The sequence below is a fragment of the Periplaneta americana genome, chromosome 12 (assembly GCF_040183065.1).
Source record: "Periplaneta americana isolate PAMFEO1 chromosome 12, P.americana_PAMFEO1_priV1, whole genome shotgun sequence".
Lineage (NCBI taxonomy): Eukaryota > Metazoa > Arthropoda > Insecta > Blattodea > Blattidae > Periplaneta > Periplaneta americana.
In genome coordinates, this window is record NC_091128.1 from 174,539,794 (window position 1) to 174,562,904 (window position 23,111).

A 23,111-nucleotide genomic window follows, 5' to 3' on the forward strand; every position below is an offset into this window, starting at 1 on the left:
TATGTGTGTCTGACAACATATTTGTACGCATTTATTATTATTATTATTGTTCTTTACATCTGTGATTTTAATATTACCTTTGGTCTTACACGTCCTTACAGATCAAGGCATCTAGAAGTTGTAGAAAGTTTTAGAAGCCCTGCCTATAGAAAACATTCGACACAGAAAACTTTCAAATCAACGACAGACGATTTTGCCGCATGGTAGGTGATGCAAAGAACTTGCCAGCATGGCTGAGGCGGCAGGAGAAAAATTGTCCAAAAAGTGAGTTCTATACTAACAATTTAATATAATACAATATACATTTTGAACTCTTATACAATATTTAATGTCTGTATTTTGAATTTATGTGGTTCGGGAAGCTCTTGAACGTCCATTATTGAGGAATATATTGAATGGTAAAACCTCGTGCTGACTTAGCCTTGACACGTATCAGATAATAGGTCAGTAGTACTTTAACAACGAAATACATATTCACTTGGTCTTAAACGATGTGTGGCATTAATTTGGTGTGATTCTAAATATTAGAAGGATTGCGTAAAGTTATCAATTCGTGACGTATACTTCAAATTTAAAACTAGGATAGGGTGTCCCTTCTTCAGTAATTATTAAAAATATTACATAATTACTTCATAATATGCTATTAATATGTATTAACATCAAAGAACCTCTAAATTGTTTTCTCAATTGTAACTTGTTACCCTCAGCATTTGATGGTCGCTAAAGAAAAGAAAACAATATGTCAATACATTCATTTGGAATGTAAGTAAAATGACATACGGTACAAAATAAAATATGATGACTTGGTATGGACGCCAAGATTGTCAGTATTTAGTAGTGTCATACAGCGTGGGTAGTGGGTAAACATCAGACTATATCTGAAAAAGTTGAAGTCACACTGATGTCAAGGTAAAAACTCTAGTCCATGATCATAATAAAGTTCTATGTACCTTCAATCCCTTTTCCTTTTATTTATTTATTTATTTCCTTCCTTCTTTCCTATCAGATTCTGCCTTTGGTCTCAGTAGTAGGCCTATAGACATTTTCTTACATTTTTGGCGGGATCTTTCCCTCTGGCCTTCACTTGGAGTGACCAAACATCCCTCATTTTGAGGCACAATCCCGCAGTTCGAGGTATTTCAAAGCGTCCGTCACGAGACAGTATTTACCCCACGTTTTTTCGGTATAGCATTATTTCCCCAGTTAATTTTTGTGGGCATTGCCTGCATTTCATTTTCAGATTTTGGATGCAAGTGCTCTGCCCCTAACATACAGTTGTAGGAATCACTGTCGCTTTCACATGTTATTAGATTATTATTGTTCAATTTTATAGTCTGATCTTGAAATACACTATTCAGTATTGACATCATTGTGGAATTTAAATAATTTTAAAATCTGAGTATATGATTGGTTATTATTCAGTGACTACAGCAACCTAGCTCGTTTTTTTTTTTTTGCATCAGTTTCTACTTTGTACAACATCCAAATCAACGTTAGAGATTTGATTAATTTTAAAGATACGGTGGAAAGGTATGATGTCATACAATTCAATGATTTAAGTACTTCTCTCTCCCGTATGTAGTGTGGGGAGGGAGACATCAAAGTTTCACCATGCGTTATATTTTTTATTCTTGAACATGCTAAATTCTTGAAGTGTTGATGCCTTCAAGTAGCACGTTTAGGTGAACTAACATCAGTTATCTATACTGTCAGCCAGGGGTTGATTTCCTGGCAGATTGAAGTTGACTCCACCATCATCGGAATTCGAACCCTGGTCCGCAATCGTCTTAAGGCAGTGATCTGCCAACTGAGCTACCAGCTGGTTTTAAACTTTAATTATGTTCCTTGTCATGCTGAATTTTTTTGTGTTTGCACTGTCATAGTAGTAGAGACATTCAGCATTTTGGAACTTTATACTGAATATCAGTTCTGTCATCAAGGAAGGCAGAGAAAGTCTGTTTAACCCAAATTGGTTAAGAAAATTGTCAAAAAAATAATAATTCCGTAAAAATGCAATTTTCTAAGTCTGTAGTATTAATTAAAATATCAGAAAAATGGAGCAAAGTAACCCCAAGTTACAGCAATACTGACGTTTTCTTCAAAAATAAAGGAAATAAGTAAGGTAATGTACCTATTCAAGTTTTTTTAATGCCAAAATATGAAAAAGTATGTGTTTCAAATATCTACCAAGGCACTAATTTTTAGTGGTCATTTGTATTTACGTAATTGTCTGAGCCCTGTGGATGTGTGTTCCAATCCTTCTGTACAACCACGAAGCCCAATATGATGTTCAGCAATGAGATGTGCTTTATATTTGACATGATGCTGTCATTGCAGATAGCGGACATGTTGGGACGTGGTATTAGAGGGATTGGGAAATCGGTGTGGGAATTGGGTGCCGTGCACCGGCAGCTCTGTGGATCCCAGACATGGCTGCATCGTAGGTGTGTGGAGACTGAACATTCTCAAGTGCATGTGTGGCAGATAGCCCTCAGGTTGTGACATCGCCTATTATGTTCTAGTGAGCTGAAAAGGCGATTGAAGCAGGAACAGAAGGCCAAGGAGAAGGCAGAGAAGGAGAAGGAGAAGGCTCAGCAAGAGACGCAGAGTGTGAAGAAGATCAGCAACGCCATCAAGGAGGACGAAATCAGCCCCAATGTGAGTGTGGGATTTTCACGCAGATGTAGTTTTATGTTTCTGTCTTATTTGCTTCAGCACAAATAGTAAATCGGGGTGCTGCATATCCAGTCTACTATATACAGTCGCGAAGCTTGAGGTGTTTTTTTGCAAATCTCGTGATAAAGTGCTCCAAGCGGTTAGCAACTAGAAACAATAGACTGTCCATGGTCGACTTTGGACTGTGTCGTATTTCTATCGAGTGCTAGCTCGTTGCGTATTTCACATTGATGCTTGTGAAATGTTCGTTATTGGTTGTAATGAAAATGTTAATGGCTAAAATACAATAATTGGAATAATAATATGGGACAAGGAGGAGACGTTTGTAGTGCTATAAATTGTAGCAACAGTAAGAGAAAGAGGCCAGAGTTATCCTTTTTCCGATTTCCGAAAGATTCCTGGGTTTCCACAAGAATGCTGTGCAGAAACAAAACTGTTAATTTGAAGTTCTTTGTGACTGTTAGAATACATTATATCCTTAAATTGCACAATGAAATGTTTCAGTCTAACCGAAAGGACATTAGATACCGGTTAAAGTTCTGTCACTTAGGCTGCTAAATTTCCAGAGAAATAAAGGTGAGGTCTACTTTTGTTTTTCAGAGGATATATTTTTAATTGTAGCTATTAATTTTGTTATTATTTTTATGTGTTATTTTACTAAAGACGTAGAAAAATTAAGTTTGTCTTAATGAAATTTATTGATCACGTTTTATTTTCAATTCTGGTGGGATTATTATTGCTTAGGCCTACTTTTTTCTTCAAAGGATATGTTTTTAATTATAGCTGTTAATTTTGTTGTTATTTTTATTTGTTGCTTTACTAGAGACGTAGAAAAAGTCTGTTACAATAACATTTATTGATCACGTTTTATTTCCAATTCTGGTGTGATTATTATTGCTTAACCTCATCCCACTTTGTTAACTACGTAAGCCTACACTACAAGTACCGGTACACGTAAGTTACTCCATTAATTCATATTTCCATTATTATTGTTGTAAAGAGAAATGCAAATTAATATTTATCGGTTTCATAGTTAATTATCGCTATAATCTTGAATGAGTGAAGCTATTATAGTAAATTTCAGTTCGTTTTGCACAAACAAAAATTATATTAACTTATTTCTTGCAGGTATCTTCGAGTTTATGGTGGAATTTAATATACTTCATTAAAATAATAAATTAACTTTATGCATTTAATATTTCAATAATGGAAGGAAGGTGTTAATTTTTCCAAAAGAACACGACAACGAAAGTGTAACATATTTTGTCGGCTGCTAGGAGAGAGATCTGCGATGATGAGGCAATAGTAGCGATCCTAGTGGTGGGCAACTACCCATGTTTGCATTTTTACTACATATTGAGCTTCGCGACTGTATATAGTAGGCTGTGGTAATATCATACTTTTGCATGCTAGAAATGAGGGGAGAGAGAGAGAGAGAGTGTGAGAGCGAGCGGGGGTGTGTGTGCGTGCGTGCGTGCGTGCACTTTATTGATTAAAACAGTCGTGGTATCACAGATAAAATAGACAAAGTCAAAAGAAAAACAAGACAAACAAACTAAAACACTATATTAACACTAGTTTCCATACATTCATTTATATTGTAAAAAGAGTTTTTGATTAGCCAGCCACGAATAACACACCTAAATCTATTAAAATTAACAATATGTGCACTATAAGCAAGTTTATTAAACATAGACAATGCAATTGATGTAAACCATTGTTTAGACTTGGCTAATCTAACCCTAGGGGTCACAAGGTGGTAATTATGTCTTATACCATAATGATGAATCTCACTATGTGGGTATTAACAGTTTAAATTTGACTTAATTTTAATCAAACAATGAAAAATGTACAAATTCACAACAGTTAAAATTCTTTCATAAATAAAGGTATGCAGTGAGCATTAAAATCAGAATCAGTCAAAATATGTATTGCCTTTTTTCGCAAAAGAAGCGCGTGTGCATGCATGTTTAAGTAGCTACGACGTCCTACAAGTAATCTTACATTCTTGAAGTATTCCTTCATTCATAGCGTTCTGGTTTTTTACTGCAAACACAGCATTCTCCAGTATTTTCTATTTTCTGCCTTTCTTGTAGTCTCCGTATATGATCCAGATACTGTACCTTAATGTCGTCTATCATCTGATACCTTCTTCTGCATCCTAGGGTGGGCAGTTTCTTCTCAGCCACTGACCCAACCAATCCCTTTTTATTTTCCTGATAGTTTCAGCATTATTCTTTCTTCACCCACTGTTCCTAGTACAGCTTTGTTTCTTATTTTGTCTGTTTATTTCACACGCTCCAGTGTTCTCCATATCCACATCTTGAAGTACAGTATATGTGTTATAAATTCTGAGTGCTGTGTTATACACAAGACTTGACTGTGGAGTTGTAAATTTCTCTTGTGAAAATTAGTTTTTCCTCATATAGTCTTCAAATGCTATTCAGATGTTATTAAATGTAATTTCAGTTGTACTTCAGCGGTTTGTTTTTTCTTCAGACCCGGACAAAAACATATAAATGAAGCTTTATTGTATTAGAAAAACAACCAAATAAAATGTTACTGTGGTAAGAATCTATATATATAATTTGAACTGGTAATGGAAATTACGGGAAAACGGCTGGACAGATTTTAATAAATGACCCCCTCATTTTGAAGCTTGGAACTCAAAGTTTTTCGGAAAAATAGTAGTTTTCAGTGAAATGTCAATTTTTAAATATAATTTTCCTATTTTCTAAAATCCATCTGTCGTCAGTTTTGAGAATTAGCTAATAGCATTCACGGCCGACTTGATATTCCCTTTGCTTTTTTGTAAAGGAGAAGCGAAGCGAGCATCAAGTCGGTCGTGTTGCATTTCAGAATAAAACAAAACATATACTACAGTAAACAATATTACACGAAGACCATGATCTGCAAGAATGCTGGCATATTTAGAGCTCAAATTAAATTGGTTATTAAAAACTTAACTTACTAAAAATAATTTACAGGTTCGATTCTGTGGTGTGTAATTTTCTGGGTACAGCTGTGTATTGGATATTAAAAACTACAAAACTTGAGGTGGTTTGATGACATTATTACCATTAGAAATGAAGTGTTTTTGTAGTTAATGCCATGATGTGACTATTTTTCATTAATTATACATATTAATGCTATATTGATGATATGAAAGTGAAACGTTTTGGGGTTATATAAGTAGATGTAGAGGATAACTTAAATTAGATTTTGATTTCTATATTTTACTGAGTGGCAGCTATATAGTATATATAGTATATGTTACTGAAAGCTATAAAACTTACGTAAGATAATAATATTATTAAAAATCAAATATTTTTATAGTTATTAATCAAGTGGGGTTGGGTCTTTTTCATATATTTAATGGCGGTGTGGTGTAGATATTTATATGCGTGGTTCTCTTCAGTATTGGCTTGAGAGAGATTATCTTTCATTGTTATGGAAGCAAATAACTTTCCGAATGTCTGGCATCCTTCATTGAAAATAAATCTGAAAAATGTTTATTTGAACGTCTAATGAACTTAGTTTGCAGCATTTGCTGCACAAGCCACTAGTTGTTTCTATAAACTTGAGTCAGGTTTTCAATTGTTGCAGAGTTATCATTGCAGGTGAAAACAGAGTTTAATTTAAATTTACAAAATTAAAGTATAGTAAGGCACAGAACGAAAATTAGACCATTATTAAAAGTAAGGTATCATGATCATTGATGATTATTCTAAGTTAATGGATTCAGTGTTATTGGAGGTTTCAAAGTCGTAGGCGACAGCTGATGTGGAGTTATGCTCATTATATAACTGTGTGCAAGCAGCTTTGAGTCTCCTAAGATAAGTATAGAAATCAATTGTTGATATTCCACAACAGCAGTACCGGTAATAGCATTTTCATTGCAAAATCTTCATCATCATCACCATGACCACTGTAGCTCAGGCTGCTCAGGTGTGGGTTCGATCCCCGCTTGGGCTGATTACCTGATTGAGTTTTTTTTCTAAGGTTTTCCCTAACTGTGAGGCAAATGCCAGGTAGTTCAAACTTAATCCTTGGCATCATCTTGCCAAATACCATCTCACTATCATCAATTCCATCAAAGTCAAGTAACCTAGTAGTTGATACAGCATTGTTAAATAGGAGACTAAAATAATAATAATCATCATCATCATCATCATCATATTCAACAAGCATTAGGTTTGTACTCGTTTTGTCTTAATTAAAGTGTATTGACTCCATCTTTTTATTGGGCAATCCTAATTTATTTTCCCATCTTGTCTGAAGTTAAGGGTGTTGTGGAATATCCTTTCTTATGGTACCTGAAGCAGATGTTCAACTCAGTTTTCTCTTTATTGCTGAATTGTGTCACTTAGCCTATAAATTCCAAGTGTGTGTCTTATTTCATCAGTTTGGATACAGTGTAATCTGGTTATTTCCATGGTGGATCTGAACATCTCATTTTACAAATATGTTTACTTCTAAAATTATGTGACATATTCAGCTGGGCCTTCCAGGTTCTTAAGGCATTGTCAGAGTATAAATAGAACAGGACAAGTGATAAGCTGCATTCTTGGCGAACTTCCAAGTTGATTTGTAGGTCAATCTGGCTGTTCCTTTAGAGCTGATGTGTAAGAATTTTATTCAGGATACATTACCAGCATTTGCTGGAGTCATCAAATACACATCTCAATATCCATACACAAGAATTACATCACCATACCGCAGTCTAGTATATACAGTCACGAAGCTTGAGTTTAGAGGGTGCTAGGAACAATTGTTTGTGCCGGTACTATTTTGCATTGTCTGTTATGAGGCGATATTAGCAATCCTAGTGGTTAGCAACTATTCATGTATGCATATTTACTACGTATAGAGCTTCTTGACTGTATATATTAGACTGTGACTGTACTCTGCATTAGGGAAATGTGTGTGGTATCTTGAAGACTGTGTGCACTTAGGCTGTAATCTTACACAGAACTAGCAAGAGGTTGGGCTGTTGCTTGTTGTTGCTTGACATTTCAAGCGCAGTTCACTTAAGAGTGGTTCTCAGAAATAAACTTCGGTAGTAGTCGCTGAAAATAATGATAGCTGTTACTTTTGCCTCCTCAGGAGTACTTCAGACTGCGCACACAGGCTGTTGCACAGCTGAAACAGACGGACGATCACCCGTACCCACACAAGTTCCACGTGTCCATCTCACTCGCTGACTTCATAGAAACATACAGCAATGTGGGAGATGGTGAGATACTGGACAGCACCCAAGTCAGCGTGGCCGGTGAGTTACAGCACTTGAATATATGTTTACAGTGAACTTAGTAAATACGGTGTGCTCCAAAGAAAGGACACAACCCATCTACTGGTACTTTGAACTTTAAAAAAGATATTGAAAATGGTTTCACCTGTTTTGGATTGGAGCTGAACCCTTTTCCATGACATTATAAAGGTAAGCGTTCACTACATCGTATCGCACTCCTCGTACGAATCGCACGCAACGGATATTTTAAGTGCAGTGCGTTCACTGTAACGGCTCCACCTCATCGCCTCATCGGATTCCCTATCAGCTGTTTGAAACATGACGTCGTACGATATTGACATTGCTGAAAGCACAGGAGTTGAGGTTAGGTCTATTAATTACGTCTGTTAGCGAATAAGAATTTGTAATTGCTTCATGCGTCTTAATTGAAAAGGAAGAAACGAAAGAATTATTGGTTACATAATATATTTGCAAGAAATGACTTTATTAAATTATATAATTATTATTCTTCGCAATTTTCTACACGCAAAATAAGTTTTCCATCTGCCATTTTGGCGCGACACTGAACATGGCACAACATAATAGTAACAGTTGAGCAATTAAAATTGATTTATTAAAGAAGGCCATGATCGCACGCATCAGAAAAGTTGCCCATCCGAGAAACGTGGACGGATTTGCCTAGAGGTGATGCGTCCAATATGATGTAGGGAATGCAGTTACATAACAATTACAGCAAAGATAGCCTTTTTCCGATCCATGTGATTCGTCCGATGCGTGCAATACGATGTAGTGAACGCTTACCTTAAGGTATCATTTGCAATGTTTGTTCGTTTGTGTTCGAAATCTTCCATTATTGGCTTTTATTCTTCACTGTACTGGTATGGGGATCCTTTTCAGATGTTACACCCTTTAAAAATCGTCGAAGTTAAAAAAATTGAGAATTAAGAAGGACTGTCTTTGTTTTGAGAGCAAGAGAGTACTGAAAAATGTAACATGACTATAGTTGCATTAACAGTGTGGTAATTTGCTCCATCTTGCTGAAACCAAAAAGTCGTTCATTCTTCTACAATAGTACAGTGAACTCTTGGATTATGTCACGATAAACCTCCTTGTTGAAAGTTTATAATGCTGGGTACTTTGCATTATTCACGCAAGCATTTCCATCTATGAGTGATGCACCAAAGCTATAGATTTTTTCCTGCTCACCAGTGTAGGTGAGACGTAGATGGGAGGATAATATTAAAATGGATTTGAGCGAGGTGGGATATGATTGTAGAGACTGGATTAATCTTGCTCAAGATAGGGACCGATGGCGGGCTTATGTGAGGGCGGCAATGAATCTCCGGGTTCATTAAAAGCCATTTGTAAGTTGTAACCTCAATCAGGTTTGTCTTCAGACACAGAATATTGAAGCAGTAATTTTATACCTTTTTTTTCCGGATCGAAAAAGAAAGATAAAACACAAAACATTGACAAAAATTGAAAACAAAGATAAAGCATAAAACATTGACAAAAATATAAATAGATCAATTTCTTAACCCATTAAGTCCCAAATTATTTTTTTCTACATTTTGGTGTTTTATTTATTGGAAACACGTAAGAATGCCCAACAGAACACATACCTAACATACAAAATATTTTGAGATGCCTGGTTTCAGAGAAAATAGCTGTTCTCTAAATAGGACGCTGGGATCTACTGTAATCATAAGAACCAAATTTTCCTGATACAGTCATATCTCATGAAATAACAAAAAACTATTACTAAATTTGGCTGATACAGTCATATTTTATGAAATGATGCAAAACATTGCATACACAGTGTGACTTTACATTTCACACAGTATGACTTCGGTTTTCCTCCACAGCCAGTTTGTGCGCATCTTCTCTCTTCCTTTCTTCGGACAATGATGTGTCCAACTCCATCCATCCTGACATCAGAACAACTCTTAGATGGTGATGCAGATGGTCGCCCTAGTTGCTTCCTGCTTGTGTCAAGTTTGAGATAGGACATAGTCACTGCACATCTGAAATTTAGAAGGTCCAGTGCATTTGCCCCATGTACATGTCTATATAGGAGCCATGCATACACCAATGCCATGTCTATCAATGTTGTAAATATGGACCAGTAATACTTCTTTCTTGGGACACCAATTACGTATTTTCCTACTAGCCAATCATGATGATCAACACCTCCGTGAGGAAAATGTAGTCTTCATTACTCCGAGATTTGTGGTGCCATAATTTGTGGAAACAGTGACATACTTGTTGTCATTTCACCGGACGAAAAGTACTTCTCTATTTCAGTCATCCAAAAAACTCCATGGCGCTTCAGCCCACATGCCGAAGCAGAGGTGGACGATCATCCAACCAGAATGGAAGTATCGTGTGTTTAGCACCATGAACCCCCCAGCCATTATAGCTGGTTTGCGAAACCGAATTTTCGCTACCTATCGTAGCTCCCCAAGTGCATCACGATGCTGGGTGGGCACCAGTCCCATACACGGGCCGAAATTTCATAAGAAAATTTCTTCCCCCATGAGGACTCGAACCAGCGCGCATTCCGTAACGCGAGTCCTAGGCAGGATGGCTTAGACCATGTCGCGGGATCTATTTCGGTCATACTAATAGTAAAATGTACCTCGATCTTGCTTCTTCAATTCCTTGCTGTTCCGTAGTGGACATTCTTCAGTAAGGCGCTCTCTTACAGTTCCTGTTGCTCTGTATCCTAACTTTGAAGATGAATAGGGATATCATGATTTGTGAAATAGTTATCAAAGAGCACAGTATAACTATTTGAGTGTTCAACACAGTCGAGCATATTCAGAATCACTCTCGATCCAACAACAAATCATCTTTTTCATTTTCCACAGCATCCTTTCCACAATATAGGTCGATATTGAAGCAGTACCCACTGGTTCCACAAAGAGCCCATAATTGTACCCAAATCTGATTGGCTTCCCACGAATGAACTGTTTCAGACTGTGATGCCAATAATACTTAACAGTCATTTCATCCACAGACAGAAATTCCTAAAAAAAATCCCGAACTGCTGAAATGAAGTATTTGTCATCTTTATGAGAGGTATGACTTTGAGTCTGAATCAGCATCACACAAGGAACATGGCCGTCGGAAGCAGTGCTTACTCACTCTGATACCACTCCGCACGGAATAGTAATAATAATATCTGATATGTTCACACCTGTGGAGTAATGGTCAGCACGTCTGGCTGCAAAACCAGGTGGCCTGGGTTCGAATCCCGGTCGGAGCAAATTACCTGGTTGAGGTTTTTCCGGGGTTTTCTCTGAATCCAATACGAGCAAATGCTGGGTAACTTTCAGTGCTGGACCCTGAACTCATTTCACCGGCATTATCACCTTCATTTCATTCAGACGCTAAATAACCTAGATGTTGATACAGCGTCGTAAAATAACCTAATTAAAAAAATATCTGATATCACTAAATATTGGGTAGTCATATGTTCGTAACAAATGGAATGCCATCATACGCAGAGGAATGTTATATTATATTACACTTCATCCCAGCGTCCTATTTAGAGGACACCAATATTTGCATTGTTGTCAAAGTCAGCTAGCATTATTGATGATAACGATTATATACCAGATTGAAACACTAAACTATCTGGTATATATATTCACAAAACAATAATTACATTAACAAAATCTCGGGTGATATTGGCAGTGATAGGCTGTAATATGAAGTGCAATTGTGTAGGGTGAAGAAAAAATATAAAATAAAATAAAATTGTAATAGAAACCAAGTCCAAAATATTATTTTGTACATCAAAACAGTTCAGTTTGTAATATGACACACACAATTAACATAATTAGGCTATTGTGATTGCTAAAAAAAATAAATAAGCTACTGTCCTCTAAATAGGACACTGGGATATAATGGGTTAATAATAACAGTGTATGTTTCCATAGAAACGATTTCTTAGCATCGCCACAGATACATTTGGTTATACTTGTCACTATCTCTGTGTCCAAAAAGGTCACACTGTGGAAATGTTATAACCTAAATTAAACGTATTCCAAATTATTTGACTTAATAGCTTCCAAACTACCTGGATTTATGTGAGTGGACTTGTTCTTTAAGCACATAATACTCCACTGTATTTTCGTAAGTGTTGATATATAAACTTAATTGTCTCTGGCACTTAGTAGACATTTCGTGGGTTCATGCGACCATGATAAGGAAAAGTACAACAAAACACATTGTTTTTCTCACGTTATCACTGTTGTTTTTGCAGGTCGCATCCATGCCATCAGGGAGTCAGGGGCCAAGTTGATATTCTACGACCTGAGAGGCGAAGGGGTCAAGATCCAAGTGATGGCCAATGCCAAACTCTACGAGTCAGAAGAAAAGTTCCTGGTAGACACTGCCAAGTTGAGGCGAGGTGACATTATTGGTTGTGTTGGCAACCCTGGGAAAACGAAAAAAGGAGAGTTGTCCATAGTTCCCAAGAAAGTGAAGCTCTTGTCACCCTGTTTGCACATGCTGCCACACTTGCATTTTGGACTGAAAGACAAGGTGACAAAAAATTAATAAATACAAAACTTTATAGTTTTAATTATGTTCACTGTCCACGCCTGTGGAGTAATGGTTAGCGCGTCTGACCGCGAAACCAAGTGGCCCAGGTTCGAGTCCCGGTCAGGGCAAGTTACCTGGTTGAGGTTTATTCCAAGGTTTTCCTTCAACCCATTACAAGCAAATGCTGGGTAACTTTCTGTGCTGGACCCTGGACTCATTTCACTGACATTATCACTTTCATTTCATTCAGACGCTAAATAACGTGAGATGGTGATACCCAGTATAAAAAAAAATATGTTTACTCATATTTTCTCAATAAAAAAGTTGTAATGTACTAAAAAAACACTACTACTGGATTTTGATGGGAACATATTTTCATTATTTCTGATACTGATAACAAAAAAAAAAAGTCTCTTGGCATGCTGTTTACGTAATTTTGGTTGAAAACTGTGGGATAGATTTTATTCATATTTTGTACTTTATCCGATTCACAAAAAGAAAGAGGTATGTACTAAGATTGTATTTCTGTCAATGTTTATTTTATTAACAATAAACAATAAACTTAGAATTTCAGATTTTTTGTTGAAGAAATAGAGACAGTTGTCTTTAAATTAAAAACAATAAAATGCCAGTTTTCATGAAATAAGCCATAACAATTTTCTTCATATTTTATTTATTTCGTGAAGAAAATTTTTTTTTCAATTAGAACATTGAAGGCTGCGTGTCTGGCATGTAAAACCTGTGTGGAGGAAAGCTTAGGGATAGGAGGTGTGTCAGAAAGTCCAGGATGAGATGATTGGATGTTGTGAAGGATATAGGAAAGTTGGACGTGAGAGACAGGAATATCAGAATGTTAAAAAATTGTCAGGCAGGCCAGGACTCTGCAAGGACTATAGTGGCAAGGATTAACACTGACCCACATGTCTTCAAAAGTTTTGAATGGATTGTGGATGTAGTACAAACTATCCCGAGAACAGCAGACTTCTATTTATACTGCAGTCTGTAATGTATAAAAGGTAGAAAAGATTATATCATTGTTCTCTTACTTGTTTTCGGCTGCTTGTCTTTGCAAATTACTGTATAAAAATAACCTCCTATCTTCATTCCATACAACCACACCACACAAACTTTCATCAATGAGAGATGTCTGTAATCCAAGCCGGACCAATTTTCATGTTTACTTCCTCTTCCAGCACATATTTTATGAGTGTTGTCTAGGGTTCGTTTTTATGAATGAATAAAATCTGGCATTTGTTGATAGTTATTTGCAATTTAGTCAAATCTGTTAGTTATTTGTGATTGAGTAAAATCTGGGCTTTCTTGATAATCGTTTATGAATGAGTTAAATCTGGGTTTGTTGGTAGTTATTTGTGTTGGAATGAAATCAGTTGATAATATTTTTTGATTGCATAAGACCTGTTGATAATTATTTGTGACTGAATGAAATCTGGGGGTTTGTTGATAATTATTTGTGACTGAGTAAAATCTGTTGATAAGTATTTGTGATTGAGTACAGCCTGGAATTGTTGATAATTATTTATGATTGAGTAAGATCTGTTGATAATTATTTGTAATTTAATAAAATCTGGGGTTTCTTGATAATTACTTGTGAGTGAGTAAAATCTGTTTATATTTATTTGTGATTGAGTAAAATCTGGGGTTTGTTGATAATTATTTGTGAGTGAGTAAAATCTGTTGATATTTATTTGTGATTGAGTAAAATCTGGGGTTTGTTGATAATTATTTGTGAGTGAGTAAAATCTGTTGATATTTATTTGTGATTGAGAACAATCTGGGGTTTGTTGATAATTGTTTGTGATTGAGTAATTTGGGGTTTGTTGATAATTATTTGTGAGTGAGTAAAACCTGGGGTTTGTTGATAATTATTTATGAGTGAGTAAAATCTGGGGTTTGTTAATAATTATTTGTGATTGAGTAAAATCTGGGGTTTGTTGATAATTATTTGTGAGTGAGTAAAATCTGGGGTTTGTTGATAATTATTTGAGTGAGTAAAATCTGTTGATATTTGCAAATTAAGCTTTCAGGAATAACTCCCTGTAAAGTTAATTTGAATAATTTCGAGGGAAAAATTGTTCCGGGGCCGGGTATCGAACCCGGGACCTTTGGTTAAACGTACCAAACGTACGTTTAACCAAAGGTCCCGGGTTCGATACCCGGCCCCGGAACAATTTTTCCCTCGAAATTATTCTGTTGATATTTATTTGTGATTGAGAACAATCTGGGGTTTGTTGATAATTGTTTGTGATTGAGTAATTTGGGGTTTGTTGGTAATTATTTCTGAGTGAGTAAAATCTGTTGATATTTATTTGTGATTGAGAACAATCTGGGGTTTGTTGATTATTGTTTGTGATTGAGTAATTTGGGGTTTGTTGATAATTATTTGTGATTGAATAAAATCCGGGGTTTCTTGATAATTATTTGTGATTGAATAAAATGTGATGTTTGTTGATAATTATTTATAATTGAATAAAATCTGAAGTTTGTTGATAATTATTTGTGATTTAGTAATCCGGGGTTTGTTGATAATTGTTTGTGATTGAGTAATTTGGGGTTTGTTGGTAATTATTTGTGAGTGAGTAAAATCTGTTGATATTTATTTGTGATTGAGAACAATCTGGGGTTTGTTGATAATTGTTTGTGATTGAGTAATTTGGGGTTTGTTGGTAATTATTTGTGAGTGAGTAAAATCTGTTGATATTTATTTGTGATTGAGAACAATCTGGGGTTTGTTGATTATTGTTTGTGATTGAGTAATTTGGGGTTTGTTGATAATTATTTGTGATTGAATAAAATCCGGGGTTTCTTGATAATTATTTGTGATTGAATAAAATGTGATGTTTGTTGATAATTATTTATAATTGAATAAAATCTGAAGTTTGTTGATAATTATTTGTGATTTAGTAATCCGGGGTTTGTTGATAATTGTTTGTGATTGAATAAAATCTGGGATTTTTTTTTTATAATTTTTGTGATTGAATAAGATCTGAAGTTTCTTGATAATTATTCATGATTTAGTAATCTGGGGTTTGTTGATAATTACATATTTGTGATTGAATAAAATCTTGGGTTTGTTGATAATTATTTGTGATTGAGTGTAATCTGGAGTGTGTTGTATAATGAGTTGAAAGGGAATTAGGAAGTACAGTTAGTTACTTCTGTAAACAATAGTATTCGACAGTGCCACTGCCACTCTTCTATGTACCTGCCAGTTGATGAAATTCTTGAAACAACTTAAATAAGAGCTCCGTACATACTGTACAATTCCAGTAACAATACACAGTACCAGCACCACATGTCCAGTTCCTCTTTTACCTGAGCATCCCTCGGAGTTAAATTCTTGGGCAGACGGCAAGACAAATTTTAAGAAAAATCCATTGACTGTTCTTAATCTTCACTAACCATTAGAATCCCTTTACGAATTATCTAAATGATTTGTTTAAAAATTCTATTTGAATATTATGTTTTAACATTAATTTGAATAGTAACTTGAAGGGGAATAATGGCTAGTTCCTTTCATCCAGAGATTAATTAACCAGTCTCCACTGTATAACAGTTTATTGTTCTGAGTATTTTCAACTGTTTGTAATTAATTTCTTGCAGGAGACCCGCTACCGCCAGAGGTACCTGGACTTGATTCTGAATGAAAGAGTACGGCAGAAATTCCACACTCGTGCACAGATCATATCATACATACGTATGTTCTTTGACAAACTGGGCTTCCTGGAAGTGGAGACGCCCATGATGAACATGATTGCTGGTGGAGCTACTGCCAAGCCATTTGTGACGCACCACAACGAACTCAATATGGACCTGTACATGAGGATCGCCCCTGAGCTGTACCACAAGGCGAGTGATTCGATATTGCAACTTTGTCTATGTATTACTTAGTTGTCAGTCACTCTGAGATATTGCCAATTTTCTGCTACTGCTTCTTCTTGGGAAGTATTGTTCCCATCTGCAGTTTTGTCCACGGAATGGATTTTTTGGCAGAAAAATCCGAACAGTTCAAGATTAATTCAGGTTTGTTAGCTTATCATGTGTGAAAGGAGTGCTATGTTTTGCCATTCCTCTAGGAAGATTCTGGAATGGGAGTTGAAAGCAATTCTGGGTAAATTCTGTAAAAATGTACTGTTTTCAACTTCAATGTAGATTTACACAGAAATATGGGCTATAAATAGAGGTGAAGTTATTGCATTAATTTTTTGTATTAAAATTGATTTTAAAAGTAGCATTTTGTAGTACAGGTCAGCTCTGGATATAGTGAACTCAGTTATAGTGAACATTTGGCTATAGTGAACCTAAATCGTTTGTCCCGACACGCAATCATTAAAAGGTACATTAATATTTCCATTTATAGTGAACCCTCACTTCAGTTATAGCGAACCTAAAACTAGAACTTCCCCAAGAAAATGTAATTTTTAAAATGGCCAAAATAGTAATTTAGGAAACCCTTTCTCCTATAAGCTTCCAAGAATATGTTCAGAACAAAATCTCGAACCTTCTACTCCTTAAGTGCATTGAAAGACAAAGGATTCGTTCAGCTTCCTGGACAGCTTGAAACATGTTAAAGAGAATAGTGTACGCAGTGAGGAATAAAGGAAGGATTAGTTCTGACTTTAAAAGAGGTTATTTGAAGAATAGGAAGAGGAAGTGTTTTCTTTTGTAAAAGGGAGTGGAATGATGACCAAAGGGTAAATACAAGAAGGATTACAGTATAATGGTCCTCAATCCTTCCTCCCACATCGTTGTAAAAGTGAACCCTGGGAAATTCCAAGGCCGAGTACACAGTAGCATACCTCTAGTGGGAAGAGGTGCGAAATCGGTCAGTGCCTACTACCTACATGGCCAGATTAGATTCAAGTTTGGAACTGTGAACATTCAGAATGTTTAAGTTGGAAGATAAAGCGAACATTATTACTGATATTGAACGTGGTCTGTCCCAAGTGGACATTGTAGTTGTTGTTGTTTTCTAATGCCAGGCGTTTGACAATAAAGTCATTTGACCTCTCGCACTCCAATATTTTTCAAAGATATTATCATGACCAGCCACTGAAGCACAGATTTTGAGGTGTTCCGAATCCATTTCTTGGTTTGAGTTGCACAATGGACAGTTAGGGGACTGATATATTCCAATTCTATGCAGGTGTTTGGCCAAACAATCATGGCCTGTTGCCAATCTAAATGCAGCTACAGACGATTTTCGTGGTAAATCGGGAATTAACTGTGGATTTTGATGCAGAGAGTTCCATTTTTTCCCTTGAGATTGTGTCATCAAATTTTGTTTGTTGAAGTTTAAGTATATAGATTTAATAAATCTTTTCACAGAGTAATACGTAGATTTAGTAACAGGTCTGTAAGTAGCAGTGCTGCCCTTCTTTGCTAAAGCATCCGCATTCTCGTTTCCCAGGATTCCACAATGGGATGGTATCCATTGGAATACAATTCTTTTATTGAGTGATATTAATTGAGAGAGCATTTTAGTTATTTCTGCTGTTTGAGATGAAGGTGTGTGTTTAGAGACGATTGATAGAATAGCTGCTTCGGAGTCTGACAATATAACTGCATTTTTAAATTTATTGATGTGGCACAGAAGATTCCCGAGACTTTCACTTATTGCAATGATTTCTCCATCAAAACTTGTTGTTTCATATCCAAGAGATCTATAAAGTGAGAAGAGACAGCACGTAACACCTGCACCGGCACCTTGTTCTCTGGAGATCAAGGATCCATCAGTGTATAAATGAAGCCAGTTTTGTGGAGGGTACCTAATATTAATTGTCTCTAAAGACAATTGTTTTAGTATTTCATTGTTTACTTCTGATTTTAGTATTTCTTCTGTTAAATTTAGATTATATTCTATATTTAATAGAGTTAAAGGGTTTGGTTTAATTTGTAGGTTTTCTTTTAAATTCGGGATATTGATTTTCTGTTTTAATTCTTGAACAATGGACATTAATATTATATGTATAGCAACGTCACTAGTATAAAAACACACACTTCTGTTTTGGTGAACCTCGGATATAGTGAACGAAATATGCTGGTCCACTGAGGTTCACTATAACCGGAGTTGACGGTATTAATTATTTGAATAAATAGCTTTCATTAGCTTAAATATGTTTTGCTAGTTTATGTATTTGAGAGGGATTAATGAAAATAAAGATATACAACCTAAATGGTAATGGACCTGATCATTGTTACAATGTTCAGTTATACTATAAAGGCCTCCCCAAACAGACGCGATACGGAATGCGTTACGATAGCGTTACGATTTCGCGATAACGCAATATCGCACTATCGCGAAGAGGTGCCCAAACTGGCGCGTCCGCGATATACGATATTCTAACGTCCCCAGCCAATCAGAGTATCGTAATGGGTGACCACATATGCGGATTTTAGTTTTCCAGCCACAGCGCAAAGACCAGTTACCTTCAGCAGGTGTATATCACTTGTGCTCACAGATTGCGATTTCGGATTACTTGTAAACGAACGTGGAATTTTTTATCGAGTTCGTAAAGGAAAATCCTTGGCATGGAAAAGGAGAAGAAATGGAAGGAGATAGCTACAAAGTTAGATGTAAACAATAAGTGCAATTATTTATTTATAATTTGATGTCATACTGGCTTGTAGACTTAGGCGGGGTTTACGCTAGAAAATAAATAATTGTCGCAAAAATTCACAAATGAAAAAACATTTATTTGTGCAAATTGCAAAATGCTTGTACAATATTATAAATAATTGTGCAGAAATATAAAATTAATAAAGTATGTGGAAACAAAAAGTTATGTAATTTGTTTGTCGGATTTTATTACTTTCAATATCTTACCACACTCTAGATACACTTATGTAAGTAAATCATTAGACGTAGGTATGTTTAGAATAAATTACTACTGAATTTACTTCACATTAAAATTCGTTATTTTATGGGTACTCTAAACATTGAAGTTCTTTACTAGCAGGCTCTTCAAGGTTAGCAGAGTGCTAAGGTTAGTTGTTGAACTAAGGTATAAAATTAATCTTTTTCTTCCCTTGTGGCATTTAACTCGTGAATCCACAACCTCCTGCAACAAAAAGAGCAAATTAAAAAAAAATAAAGTTTATGATCGGGTAGGCGTACTTGTTATTTATTTCACATTCTTGGCAAAGAAAAGCTAAATCATCACTTTATACATTTTTATATTGTTTATCTTAACCATACATGACTACCATGGACTTACCTGCACCTGCTTTGCCTGCGACGATTCTCATCCAAGAAAGAGAAGTTCCTCTTCCTTTGCAGATGAATCCATAAATGACACACTTCAACCCAGCATCAAAATAAACGCGTGGCGTTCTCGCGATCTACATCTCCGGGAGAATAGAACGCAGAATCGTCGCGTTCTACTTGCTGCGGTAATAACGCATATTGCGATAATCGTGTGTGTGTGAACACAATCATTGAACGCAATGAAAACATTTATCGCAAAATCGTAACGCTATCGTAACACATTCCAATCGCGTCTGTTTGGGGGAGCCTTAGACTGTATAGTTTCAATTATGTTGCCAAAAAAGACAAAAAACTAACAAGCAAAATCCATGAAACTGCAAAAAGAATGTAAAAATACGTAGAGGATGACCCATTTTGCTATAACAGTATAACACTCAATGACAACTGGCAATTGTAATTTAAAAATGAGCTGTCAAAATATTACAAACAGTTGGTGCTTCCCTTCACTCCTGCCCGGGAATGATATTATGTTCATATCTGTCAGAGAGTTTCAAGAGTCATACTCTTTGGTCCACATGCAAAGATCAATATTTTGCGATTCACTGTATCCCAGACTCCACAAAAACAAAGTTCCTGGCCTTATCCTGAAGAACGAAACAAAATTTAGAAAATTTATTAAAATTAACAAAAGATTACACATTCTTCGAAACTGCTTGTATTTCTCTGAAAATACAATTTATCACAATAGTATCCATTTATAGCATTAATTCGCGATAATGAAACTGGCTTCAGAGTTGCAATTATGATGAAATATAAAGGAAACTGAAGAAAGGAACATGAAGTGCTTTGTTTATTTTTATAGCATTTACTGCAATTGCGATATTTTCATGCCTCTAATCTTCACTGCTTCTTGACTGCCATTCTGCAAAATCTTTGTTACTCTACCCTTAGTACGTGGACCATTTCGACTGAAATGTGTTGTCTTTGCTGTGGCAGATGCTAGTGGTGGGTGGAATTGACCGGGTCTATGAAATAGGACGCCAGTTCCGGAATGAAGGCATTGACCTGACCCACAACCCTGAGTTCACAACATGCGAGTTCTACATGGCGTACGCTGACTATCACGACCTCATTCATCTCACAGAGTCACTGTTGTCAGGTGAGTGGGGGCAAGAGGAGTCTCAATGATGCAGTCATTAGTATGCCTTCTCTTTTCTTCTTTGAACTTGTTAGAATTCGTGTGTTCCTTGGTTAACAGAAACAAAGTTGCCTTGTCAAAGAAACACACAATAATCTAAGAACGACTTGTCTTCATCAAGTTTTGTGTTATTGGATTGGTTTTCAACAACTGCTGAAAGTGGCACTCATTGATCTTAGCAGAAGCAGAAAGGATCTTGGCATCCATCACTGTGATGAAAGATGAGTGGAACAGAGAAAATTCTCTCAGGCACTGGGATTTGAACCTGGGTTTTCAGCTCTACATGCTGATGCTCTATTCACTAAGCCACTCTGGATTTCCATCCCGATGTCAGATTGAATCATCTCAGTTTAAGTTCCATCTCTTGAATTCCCCCTAGTTGCCTACCCTCATGCACTGCGTCATAGATGTATGACAGTGGCACAGTGTCCATACTTTGGTACATCGTAATAATATATGATATGCGAAAAATAATCACTTAGTGATTTAAGACGGTGCTTACTCAGTCAGAATTAAATCGAGACGTTTGAGATGGGCAGGGCATGTAGCACGTATGGGCGAATCCAGAAATGCATATAGAGTGTTAGTTGGGAGACCGGAGGGAAAAAGACCTTTAGGGAGGCCGAGACGTAGATTGGAGGATAATATTAAAATGGATTTGAGGGAGGTGGGGTATGATGATAGAGACTGGATTAATCTTGCACAGGATAGGGACCGATGGCGGGCTTATGTGAGGGCGGCAATGAACCTCCGGGTTCCTTAAAAGCCATTTGTAAGTAAGTAAGCTTACTCAGTCAGATCCTGGCCACTTAGTCACTCATAACGAGTGCACCTCTGCACATGTGTGGACATTGTGCCACTGTCGTACATCTATGACGCAGTGCATGAGGGTAGGCCACTAGAGGGAACCCAAGAGGTGGAACTTAAACTGAGAGGATTCAATCCGACAGCGGGATGGGAATCTGGTGTGGCTTAGTGGATAGAGCGTCAGCATGTAGAGCTGAAAACCTGGGTTCAAATCCCGGTGCCGGAGAGAATTTTTCTCTGTTCCACTTATCTTTCATCGTATGATGACGCAGAATTTCTGCACAGAAATATCATAATATGTACTTCGGTACATCATAATAATAAACCATCACTGTGCTTTCATAAATCAACTTGATGTGCAGATCTTATGCAGGCACTTCTAGTGCCTTAAGGCAGCTTTGACATTAATACGAGATGCATCCAGAAAGTAAGTTTCCCTGGTGCTGTTTACATAAATAAAACACAATTTCATGGGAAGATTTATTGGAACTTACTTACAACTGGCTTTAAAGGAACCCGCAGGTTCATTGCTGTCCTCACATAAACTCGCCATCAGTCCCTGTTCTGAGCAAGACTAATCCAGTCCCTATCATCATATTCCACCTCCCTCATATCCATTTTAATATTATCCTCACATCTATGCCTTCGCCTCCTCAAAGGTCTTTTCCCCTCAGGTCTTCCAACTAACACTCTATATGCATTTCTGGATTCACCCATACATGCTACATGCCCTGCCCACCTCACACTTGTGGATTTAATGTTCCTCTTTATGTTAGATGAATATTTATTGGAACAGATACAGCAATTGTTAAGATATTTTTGAACATATTCCCCACCGGAATTGAGACATTTGTCATACAATGGGATCAACAGAAAAGTGAAGATGGCTGTCACACACTGCTTCCAATCCCAGGTGGCAGACTTCTACGACATAGAAATACAAAAGTTGGTCCCACGGTATGACAAATGTCTCAATTTCGATGGGGCCTATGTTGAAAAATAGCTCAATAATTGCTATATCTGTTTCAATAAATCTTTCCATGAAATTGTGTTTTCTTTCTGTGAATGGCTCTAAGGTAACCTACTTTCTGGGCAGCCTTCATACAACAAGTTGCGTGGAATCAGTTGTTTGAAAGTGAACGTATGTAATCAGTTGTATGCTGACAAGAAACTGTTAATGATCTTATGTCGAGACCTCCCTTCCAACTCCACACACAGATCTACACAGCGGATATACATATGTATACTTTTTTTATCTCGATTTGACTTATCTCTAAAACAATACATTTGCGAAAATACAACTTCGAGAAACATTTCTTTGTTTGAAGGAGAAGAAAAAAGCAGTAATTTTTTATTTACTGGAGGTTATCAAGGTCGTTTAAGGTCAACTTTGTTTTGTGAAT

General features: G+C 36.4%; 1 protein-coding gene across 1 annotated transcript in view; it reads left to right on the plus strand.

Annotated features, from left to right (window-relative positions):
* The first annotated feature begins 118 nt into the window (after window positions 1-118).
* The window catches only part of LysRS (Lysyl-tRNA synthetase), a 35,592-nt gene continuing 12,599 nt past the window's right edge, over window positions 119-23,111 (plus strand). The window contains 7 exon segments of the mRNA XM_069842619.1: window positions 119-264; window positions 2,338-2,444; window positions 2,523-2,658; window positions 7,783-7,948; window positions 12,198-12,478; window positions 16,100-16,345; window positions 20,700-20,862. Coding sequence (XP_069698720.1) covers window positions 2,347-2,444; window positions 2,523-2,658; window positions 7,783-7,948; window positions 12,198-12,478; window positions 16,100-16,345; window positions 20,700-20,862 — 1,090 coding nt within the window. The 5' untranslated portion in view covers window positions 119-264; window positions 2,338-2,346.